Source organism: Gobius niger (assembly GCF_951799975.1).
Source record: "Gobius niger genome assembly, chromosome: 6".
Lineage (NCBI taxonomy): Eukaryota > Metazoa > Chordata > Actinopteri > Gobiiformes > Gobiidae > Gobius > Gobius niger.
In genome coordinates, this window is record NC_136857.1 from 29,799,522 (window position 1) to 29,811,068 (window position 11,547).

Here is an 11,547-nt window from a genome sequence, read left to right on the forward strand (position 1 = left end):
GACATCCGAAAAATAACTACATCGTGACACAAAGGCTTTTCCCCCCACGTGTATTCATTCACAAATATTGACATATTCACCTTATTCCGGACGTTCGCGTGGGCGCCGCCATGAATTGTGCCCGCCCCTTTTCTCCTATGTGTTAACATGGGGCTGGAGAAGTCCGCATAAAATCAGTCACTACACGAAAACAAAGCCGTTTTCAGGCCGCACAGAGAAACGGTGCAGTGTTGACATGTTCGTGCAAATGAACATCGGACATTTTACACAAATCAATCGACTAAACATCAGATTTGAGCGGAGAATATTTTCCCTCGTTCTCCGTTAAAATGAACGGGCTTCGCGCTCGACCGGAAGTGTCAGGAAAAAGAGGCGCCGAGACGACGCAAAAAGTGGCAAAAGTGGGCGGGGCGGAATAAGGTGAATAGATGCAGTGTCATAGAAGGGGGCGTGGCCTCAACAAGGGGAAAACAGAATTTTCGTATCTATCACATACAAATAAAGTCAAGTCTAAATCGGGTCCATATGGATGGTTATTCACAGCAGATTGTTCAGTAAAAGCGAGAAAAAAAAAACAGTCGTAGCGAGCACTAGCTAGCTTTAGCATTAGCATGATGCTAACATGGAGCATCATGTTAGCATTCTCCGTTTTTTATGTATTTATGGGCTGTTGAACCACTTTGCTCCTCTCCATGTCTTTGAATCTTTATTTAGTAGAAAACTATATTCGTAATTCAGCATTTGTTAAAGTAGTTTTTGAATAATTAGAGAAAGTTTAGATTTTTCTCCAAATTGTGTTCCCCTTAACTGTTTTCCAACATGACCATATATGGGCGATTCCAGAGATGTTCAGAAGTTCCAAAACTTTAGAGCCCGTCTTTCAACAACATCTCCACTTCAGTAGCTCCTACAGACTACAGACAGCGACATGAAGAAGCGGGACGTATTTCAGGGTATTTAATTAAAAAAGGAGACGGACCTCAGCCCCGAGACAGTGGACACAGCGGAGAGAAGTATCTGAACAGTTCGACTCCAAACCCAAACAGAGCCTCTCTCCGTTTGTGGTTGAAACGTAGCTGGAAAAGGTGGTTCTCGTGAACGTTTGGTGATATAATGTTGTGCTGTTTCGCGTGGGGTGGTGGCTCACCTTTGTCCTGTGCGTCCACAATCAGGCTTAGAAATCGACTGGAGTATAGTCGCGTCTTTCTGCCGCCCACATTAAACGATTCGAACGGCAGTCCAGTCGGGATCCCCCCACACTACGAGACACGACTCTGTGTGACTGCCTTCAACTGGCCACGACTTGGGAAGAGAATTAGAACATAAAAATCGTGTAGTGTTTGCTTAGCTTAATATGTCACAAAATAAAATCATACATTTAAACCTGGTCAATCCATTATTTTTTAAATTTTGTCACTGAAAATACCTGTAATTTTTCCCATTTTTATGCGAAATAAACAGAAAACGTGCAATATTTTTTTTTGCATCAAATTGACAGAATGAATCAAAGGACGAGATGTTTCCCAGATGATTCAGCTCTGCCTTGGATTCAAATGGACACAAACAAGAATATGTTTTTCCCATGTTCACCTGCAGCGTCTCGCTTTAATCTCCTGTTCCCAGGTGTTGGCGGTGGCAGGTCTGGATGTCTCCCGTCTGCAGAGGTTCCCCGGCTCGGGCAGGTCTCACCGCTCCTGGGCCACGCCCCCAGCGTCGCCTCCCGGGTCACCCACGCCCTGTTACACCCCACTCATACAGGTCAGACACTGGCCCACTCATACAGGTCAGACACAGAACCACTCATACAGGTCAGACACTGACTCATACAGGTCAGACACTGGCCCACTCATACAGGTCAGACACTGACTCATACAGGTCAGACACTGGCCCACTCATACAGGTCAGACACTGACTCATACAGGTCAGACACTGGCCCACTCATACAGGTCAGACACTGGCCCACTCGTTCAGACATTTCACAAGAAAAACATTTTGTTTATCCGGTTTAGTTGAGGCTGCACTTCTGATTGGCTGGAACTGGAACATCGATCCTGCTCATGGGCCGTTACATTAGCGGCTGAGGAGGAGCTGCTGAGACACAGCAGGGCCTGAGAGACTCACTGTGGAATTGTGATTGGCTGAAAATTCTGTCAATCACGTGTTCTGCCTGACAACAGGATGGCTGAATCTATAGAGTGAGCCCTAAGGAGGAGCAGTTCAGCAGAGGTGTTCAAGGCACTGTTTGAGTTGGAAATGACAGTTCCACCTGTACACGTGTAATGACTTTCTTGTTTCCTGCACATGGAACATGCCGGCTGAAATCTAAAGACTGTAAAGATGTTGATCTGACCTCGCCCTGCTGTAGGTGGACTGGCGCAGCTCGGGCAGCGTGGGCAGCCTCCCCGGAGCGGTGAAGAGGAGCTCCTGGTTCACTGCGGGACGAACCCCCTCGCCCGGACAGAGCCAGCCCCCGGCCCACCTCCGTCCGGCCGCCTGCACGCACGTCCTGTCCAAGAGGGGCAGCGCGCACAGTCTGGTGGAGGCGGTCAGTCGCTTTAAAATGAGTTCTGGCTCGTTGAGTAGTGAATAGTTTCTTCAAATACATTACATTACATTTTCTCTCTGAGACTGACCATAAAAACAGCCACAAAGTCTTTAAAAGCTAAGGACAACAGTTGTGTTTACTGTGACATGATGCCACACCACACACTTTCTGTTTTAGGAAAGAATTTGAGTCAAAATCCAAACAAACATGACAGATTCGAAAAAACAGATTCTGTTGTTAAGATTCTGTTGTTGAGGCATGTCCTTTCATGCCTCGTATCTGATCACCCGGGGCAGAGGCTTCACGCGCAGTCACAAACTGTTCCGCACTGTTTCCAGTTACACTTAATAACTCAATAACAGTCAAGAATTCACTCCGAACAGCAGGGGGCAGCACTGTTACCAAGCGCATCGTCTCCAGTTCAACTTTCTCAAATCTAAAAGCTTCTTGACTGGAGAGCAACAGAGGAACGCCTCATTTGAAAGGAAACTGATCAAAAGAGCGCGACAAAAAATGTGACTTCACACTGGCCTGAAGGCTGTAAGAAGTTTTTAGATTGGGGTAAAGCTGTACTGGAGAAAATGCACTCCGTTAAAGTGGGTTAAAAGTGGGTTAAAATGAGGTTAAATAAAGTTGTCCTTTGACCAAAGGAATGTAGTGGGGAAGTGGGAAGATGAAAAAATGCAACAAAAAGTGACTCAAATTTTATGAAAAAGTGACAAAAAAATAATAAAAATGCGACAAAAAAGTGGCAAAAATATGAAAAAAATCTTCAAAAATGCGACAAAAAAGTGACAAAAATGCAACAAAAAATTGACAAAAAATAAATGAAAAAGTGACCAAAAAAGTGACAAAAATGCTACAAAAACTGACAAAAATTTAATGAAAAAGGGACGAAAATGCGACAAAAATGTGACAAAAAATCTTTTAAAAAATGCAACAAAAAGTGACAAAAATTTAGTGAAAAAGTGACAAAAAATAACAAAAATGTGGCAAAAAGTATGACAAAACATTCAAAAATGCGACAAAAAAGTGACAAAAATGCAACAAAAAATGAATGAAAAAGGGACAAAAATGTGATAAAAATGCGACAAAAAATGCGACAAAAAATGCGACGAAAAATGCGACGAAAAATGCAACAAAAAATGCAACGAAAAACGGACAAAAATGTGACAAAAATGTTGCAAAAAATGTGACGAAAAATCTTTAAAAAATGCGGCGAAAAAATGATAAAAATGAAACAAAAATTGAATTAAAAAATGACAAATGTGACAAAAATATGACAAAAAAATCTTCAAAAATGCGATGAAAACAAACCTTTTAAAACGAGGGAAATGATCCGTTGAGATCAGTTTTGTAGGTCTTCAATGAGGCTCCAGTCTTCCAGCTTTTAAATTTGGGGAAAAGCTTGAAGTGGGGCTTAAGAGGTAAAATCCAATAACCACCTCCTTTCTCCTAAAGGTGCTGATCTCTGAAGGTTTAGGAAAGTACGCGCAGGACCCTTACTTCGTGACGGCGGCCCAGCAGGAGATCGCCGACGTGTGCGAGATGACCATAGACGAGATGGAGAGCGCCGCCAGCGTCCTGCTCAACGGCACCGCGGCTAACGGGAGCACGGGGGCCCCGGAGGGTGGTGGTGGCAGCGGCAGCGGCGGCTCCGAGGCGGCGGCGGCTGCGGCGGGGAACTCCCCACCGTCCGAAGCCCTCACCAGAGACCGCAGCATACGGGACTACAGCGACGAGGAGCCCTACGTGACTGTGCGCTGTGAGGAGGACCTGCGCGATGAAATGATATGCATCACCTCGCTATAGCACAGGCTCCCACGCGGAGGACTCCTCTAGGCTTTATTTCAATTTTCATTTCTTTACTTGCGACAAACAGCCTCCTGCGACAGACTATGGACAGGTTACTGAAGCAAAGTGCCTTGTTTTTGTCTCCGTTTTTGAAATGGGGGAATCTGAGAGAACCAGCCACAGCACTGCCCAATGTTGTTTCCAAGATACACTCCTCTGGGATGCAGTCTGTTTCCCTTTAAAAGAATAGTTAGCTGAACAAAGGGATGTGCCGCCTCACAAAGCCAGTGCTCCCAGACACTGAAGTTTAAGTTTGTTGGTTTATTTGGCAGGGACAGTGCACGTTAAAGGTGTATTTAACAACTTTAAATGTTGAAAACTTCTACATTTTAGAGGCCGGTTTTTCAGAATTGGTTTTCATTCCACTCTTGCAACAACAGCATGTCTACTTTAGCAGCTCCGACAGACTCCAGTTTGGAGTACAGGCCCAATATATCGGGCCGATGTTTGGGGATTTTACAATATCGGCTATCGGACGATCTAGCGCCGAAAAAAGCCAATATTCCCAGGTCTTTTTTGCATGGAAAGTTTTAAAGCGGAACTAAGTAACTTGTTTACAATTAATAAATCCTTTCCGTAGTCCCTCTGGGGGTAATACAAGTGTTAATGGGGTGATTGGAGGGTCTTTCATCTCCCCCTGGTGTCTCTGGCCAGAAAACTACAATTGCAACTTGACTGCCACTGGACCAGAGCCACCAATACACACTAATAGAATCACAAAGAAGAAGCTAACAGGCTAACGGGCAAAGCTAACTGGCTAGCTTCACTTTATACAGTATTTACAGCCAAGTTTGAGTGGAAAAAAATGATCTCCATTGTGTAATTGGATGTACAGTATCCCTCTCTCCGTTCGCCTTTTCTGTCAGCGTAGTATTTACTCTCCAAGACAATTAGTAAGTTAAGAAATCGCAACTTCCTATGACACCTGCAGTTACGCTTATGGCCTCTAGGGGCAAAAGTTACTTAGTACTGCTTTAAAACGAGTCCTCCCACAACCCCCCTCCGCCTCACTAAATCTCCCGTCAATATGGACGACGTGCTATATGTCATTTTGAAGTGCAGAATCTGGAGAATTCAATCGCTGAGGTCGTTTAAACCTCCACTCTCGTATTTTTGATCAACGCACAAATTGGCTAGTAACAATATGCTAATGCTAACGACAACTAATCAAAGCTGGGACAGAAACTATGATTGGATCACCTAAAATGATACAATAAAATGGGCCAGTGCTGGAGCGGCCAAGTATTTGTTTTTACAAGATTATAGATCAGACAGAGGAAAAATCGGCCAAAAATATCGGCCCAGCATCGGCCAATTAACATCCCAATATATCGGCATCGGCCTTAGAAAAACCCATATCCTCTGACCTCTACTTTACAGTCTTACAGTCTTCTTACATTTAGAAGTCTTTTTCAACGGGATTTTTAATAACTAATTCCCGCCTGATTTACTGAGCTTTGAACCTCAAAAAACAAGGCACTTTTTTTTTTTTTTTACAGATTAGCAAAACACTGGTGAAAGGGCACTGGCGTTGTGGCGCTCCATGTCCTCTGCTTTTGTACATAAAGTAGTTTTGTTACTTGTTTGGTTTCATGTCGGTGCGAGTGCGATCCAAAGCCTTTCAGGTGTTCAGGAGACTTCACATATCTCTCTGTCCTCAGGCATATCCCTCACCGACCATCCCCCCAGACCTCGACTGCTTTTCCCCGAGCCCCCGCTTAAAGCCACGCTGTGGAACTTTCCAGATGTCGCTACGTCACAAGAGCAGCTGAAGTGACTAGAAACTCAAAAACATTAGCGATACCAAGTCAATAATGTCACGTTATCAAAATGCAGCGTTCGGAAGAGGAACTAATATTTAAATCTCATGTCGAGCTGCCTGCCGTCAAAGCAAAGCAGTAGCATCTCCATGGAGACGAGCAGGTGGTGTCCCGCTCCCTGCAGAGGTACAAGTCTGAGGACAGTAAAGGCACGTTTATTTTTCACGAACAAACCCCCCCCCCCCCCCCCCGATCTGGCAGAAATGCTTGTTTTTGATTTTGTTTTATGGTAAAATGTTACACTGTGGTTTTAATCACACTTGAAAGAAAAGTTAAAATGATGAAATTGAAATTAAATGATGCTCACCCGTTAAAAGAGAGGGGATCTGAATTTGTGTGTCTGATCAGTAGGACTGCAGAACAGAACTGAGTATATATTAATGAATGAGAGAGACTGAAATATGAGCCACTGCCGGGCGTAGCACTTTTGGGGCCCGAGGCAAATAACGATATGAGGCCTTATGATCACATGTTGACTAATGACTAAATAGAGTCCTCCTGTGTTTAATCTAATGTCAGTTCAAATACAGCTGCTCTGTGATGGTCTCAGGTCGGTTAAGAGACTATTGTGGAGCAGAAGCATCAGGAAGTCCAAGAACACACCAGACAGGTCTGGGATGAAGTTATTGAGAAGTATAAAGCTGGGTTAGGTTATATAAATATTTCCAAAGTTTTGAACATCTCTCAAAGTACAGTTAAATACACCATCCAGGAATGGAAAGAGTCTGGCATCACTGCAAACCTACCAAGACCCGGCCGTCCTCCTAAACTTACTGACCGAACAAGGACAGCACTGACCAAAGCTGTTACCAAGAAGCCTATGATGACCCTGGATGAACTGCAGAGAGCTACAGCTCAGGTGGGGGAAACTGTCCACAGGACAACTATTAGTAGGACCTGTCTGGTGTGTTCTTGGACTTCCTGATGCTTCTGCTCCACAATAGTCTCTTAACAGACCTCTGAGACCATCACAGAGCAGCTGTAGTATATATGACATTAGATTACACACGGGTATTTAGTCATTAGTCGACATGTGATCATTCAGAAATCATCAAGCAACGTTTGAAGGCAATTGGTTGCACGAAAAGGAAAGAGGGGCTATACTTTTGCAAATCACACTATTCAGTTATTTCTTTATAAAATCATGTATGAATTTCATTTCACTTCACGATTGTGTGTCACTAAGTGTGAGTCCATAGTATGTCAAAATGTTGAAAAGTTAAAGGGGGCCCATACTTATGCATACCACATATATATATTACAAAATCTCCGGGACTGAAAGTGATCTAGACTCCCTAGGCCCCCACAACATCTGAGGCCTCAAGGAAACATCGCAATGAAAATTGGTTAGAAAGGAAATCAGGGAGTTTCACTAAATCTCAATGAATAAAGACGTGCTGCATGTCATTTTGAAGCACAGAAGAGTTAGTTTTAACCTCCTCAAGACAGAAACTATGACTTAATTACCTAAAGTAATAAGATAAAATTGGCCTCTGCTGAAGTGACCAAGTATTTATGTTTTTACAGGATTATAGACCAGACATTTGGAAAAATATCGGTCAAAAATAGCATATTGCCATCAGCCATAGAAAAACCCACATCGGTCGATCTCCCTATCCACACACACTTCCTCCAGCTGTTCTGAGGGATCCTCACAATGGGACATGCCTGGAACACCTCCACAGGGGGGCCACCACGAGGCATCCATCCGCTCCACTCCGAGCTCCTCACCGTGTCTCTAACAGCCAGATGACACTTTCCCTCTACTACACAGCACATATTTAATGATTCAGAAACACTCCACATCCTCTCTTCCCGAAGCCTCCTTCACCGGCTCGCCACTCTGTTCCTCCCCAACAAAAACACGGATCAGCTCTATTTTCAGCTCCGTCTGAGCTGAACAGGCGGAGGATGTGGAATCTGACAAGGACTCTCCACCGATCCGGAACCATTGGCCTCGGATTTGGAGGTGCTGATTTTCACCCCAGTCACTTCACATTAATTATACTGCACATTAGCTTGTTTACTGGCCTGTTTGTTTTGTGGGAAAATGTTAAATCGTAACTCATTGACTCACATTTTGTACAGATGAAATATTTAGACAGGACTTACCATATTTGCTTTAATTTGCCCCAAAAAATCTAAGTGCTTCAGCTCGGGGGGCCCCCTTTGTTTGTTGGGGCCCTCAGCAGTTGCCCACATTTGCCAATTGGTAAAACCGCCCCTGATAAACCAGGAAAAAAGTGTTTTGGATTTGTAAATACTGCAGCCCTGCTGATCAGTGAAGGTGATCTCATTTGCATCTAAAATCATGGAGACAAAGGGCTTTTTCCAAATGGGAATCTACCCGCCAACACATATATTATAGAGAATGAGCCCTATTCTAAACCCGTAGAAATGAATGAAATGTATTTTCATCGATGAAGGAAATGAAAGATTAGAAGGTGTCAATTATAACGTGTGTGTTTTGGTCCAGTGTGCTGTTTTTGTAACTGTTCCAAAAAAAAAAGTGTCAGGGATCCCGTTTCCTGTTGGCTGCCTTTCCACAATAAAAGTTTAAATATTTCCAAACGAACTCCAGAGATTGTGTTGGATCGTTACATTGTCTCTTCTCTCCTTCTCTCACTGCATTACACAGAATCATCCTCACGGTCGGACTGACGAAGTGACAGGAAGGGGAAAACACGCGGAGAAACTGAGACAAATGTGAACCATCTGTGTTGTTTTTGCCATTCATTTTAAAGGTGCATTATGTAACTTTATATGCGGACAAAACAAATTTGATATTTGTGCGTAATTGACCTTTTTGTGACCCAGTGGCTGCATGAGTGGTGAGCGCGGCCCCTTTTTTGTATCACAGTGGCCTCTTCAGTGCTCCAGGGTCAATTGTTTGTTGGCTTTCTGGTGAGAGGGTCCGTCAGCAGTGAAAACCTACAAGAAACTCGAAAACAATCGAGCCTGGAGCCACTGTGATGGAAAGTAAAGGTCATACAGCCACTGGGTCACTGAAAGGTCAAACACTCAACAATATATATATATTTTTTTACATAAAAACTTCCATAATGCTCCTTTGACCCCCACCACTCTCACTCCCCCCCACCTTAACCAGTTCGCCTTTACCCAAATCTAAAAGCTTCTCGACTGGAGAGCAACAGTGTAACGTCTCATTTAAAAACGAAAGCCTACAAAACTGAACTTTTTTGTCAAGTTTTTTTTGTTTCCGTTTTCATCCTTGTTTTTTTGACACTTTTCCCCTCACGCTTTTAGATTTGGGTAAAGCCAAACTGGAGAAAATGTCCTCAGTTCAGGTGGGGGTTAAGAGTTTAAGAGGTTAAGGAACAAGGAGTCGTTCAGATTTGAAAAAATAGGAGAAATCAACATGAATGTGGCTGTTTCAATCAAAGGACAAACATACTTTCAATAGATGCCAACAAGAAGAAAATCCTCTAAGAGAAGATGAAGCATCAACAATACGCATGTACGACGTTCTTGTTAAGTTCATTTAAGAAAATACTTTACTCGTGGTTAGTTCGGTTCCTGTCTGTGATTGGATCGGTAAAACTTTTTGAGAATTGATGTCAGCTCAGTTCCAGAATAGATAAAAAAGCAGGAATGGATGCCAGGGAACCGAGGTGGATGTTTAGAATTGCCCGTCAGCTAAGCTATACATGAGTCTCCAATGACATCCCGCATTGTTTCGGCGGCCATTTTGAATACAATATCTCTACTCGGTATGAAAACAAAAGACAACTGATTGACAGTGGCATTTTTATGTACTCGTAATCATTGTTCAAGACAAAAACAGTTAAAACACGACCCCAGAGACGCACGTTTATGTGAAGAAAGCGGCAAATGTGGCACAGACGTAGCAGCTCTGTCTGTCGAGCTACAGCAGGATTTAAGTAAGGTTAATTTACTAAAGATCTGCTTCACTCACTGAATGAACACATCAAAGAGGAAACAGAATCTGTGATTTTTACAGTTTGTCATGTCAACAGTATCAGTCTGAGTCAGCGTTTAAGCTGCTCAAGAAGTTAGCATGCTACCGGTTAGCCACTGTCCTGTAGTAGTATTTCCTCAGTGATCACAGATGTAGCTCACATCTATGAATACTGAGGAAATACTACAACACCAGCTCAGCTCTGACCCCTGTCACATGTTGTATCCAAGGCCAGATGTTTGTGGTTCAGGGCTTTCTCTTGGAGAGGCTTGTCGTTTTGAAGCGAAATGCGAACTGGTAGCATGCTAACGTCTTGAGCAGCTTAAACACCGACTCACTGGTTTCTTCAAATAAACGTGCGTCTCTGGGGCCGTGTTTGTACTCTTATCTTCTTGACCAATGATTTTGAGTACATAAAAATGCCTCTGTTAATCCGTTATCTTTCATTTAAAGAGATATTGTTACTTCAAAATGACCGCCATAACAACAAAAGTCACATGACTGAAAGGCATGTATAGGCCTACATACAAACTACAGTTATATGTGAGACAAATTCTGTGAAAATACAGTGGCTGGTCCAACAGAAGGCACTTCAGTGATGTTCCCGTGTCTGCAGCAGTCGCACCCGTGCTTTCATCCTCACGGTTGGACAACAGTTTCAACAGGTTTTTTTTAACCCAAACAAAAACGTTTCAAAAAAAGACGGCAAACTCGCGCAAGTCCATCCGACAGCTTTAATTCCATATTTATCAGCTTTATATGTTTGATTCTTTGTATAAATTCTGTCAAATGTAAAAACAAGCTTTGTAAACGTTACTGTCTGAAAAAGAGGTCCACGTTTGCAGCCAGTCCCTCTGAGATTTCACATTTCAGACCATGATTTACATTTTCAAAACATAACTAAGAAAACTAACAATTAAAAAAAACAATTAAGACATTTGATCAGGTACAATTGTGCCATTGTATCTACTTCATAAACCATATAGTGTACTCAAGTAAAATCAGAAACATCTTTCACATGTAAAACCAATGCCAGATTTTACATTATGATAAAAATCATTTACATCGTGATACAAAAGAATAACTTCACTGTCTATTTAAGGCACCTTTGCTGTGATATAAAGATTACTGAGGTTTGTAGTAATGGACATGACAGAATCATGACAAAAATGAAAATGAAAATCAGTCTGGGAAAGCTCCCGTTTAGCAGAGAATCGACGGCTTAACATGTAGATAAATGTAAAATGAGCAAGATTTAAAGCGAGACACTGCATTTGAAGAGATAAGCTTGAAACGTTTTCTGTACATGAATTAGAGACAAAAATATTGCATGTTTTCTATCACAGTTTGTCAAAATAAGCGTATTTTGACACTGTAAACTATGAAAT

General features: G+C 42.7%; 1 protein-coding gene across 1 annotated transcript in view; it reads left to right on the forward strand.

Annotated features, from left to right (window-relative positions):
- The window catches only part of cacna1db (calcium channel, voltage-dependent, L type, alpha 1D subunit, b), a 124,110-nt gene extending 119,304 nt beyond the window's left edge, over window positions 1–4,806 (forward strand). The window contains exons 48-50 of the mRNA XM_079558125.1: window positions 1,624–1,758; window positions 2,366–2,545; window positions 4,007–4,806. Of these exons, the coding sequence (XP_079414251.1) occupies window positions 1,624–1,758; window positions 2,366–2,545; window positions 4,007–4,357 (666 nt within the window). The 3' untranslated portion in view covers window positions 4,358–4,806. The remainder of the gene's footprint in view (window positions 1–1,623; window positions 1,759–2,365; window positions 2,546–4,006) is intronic.
- The last annotated feature ends 6,741 nt before the right edge of the window (window positions 4,807–11,547 follow it).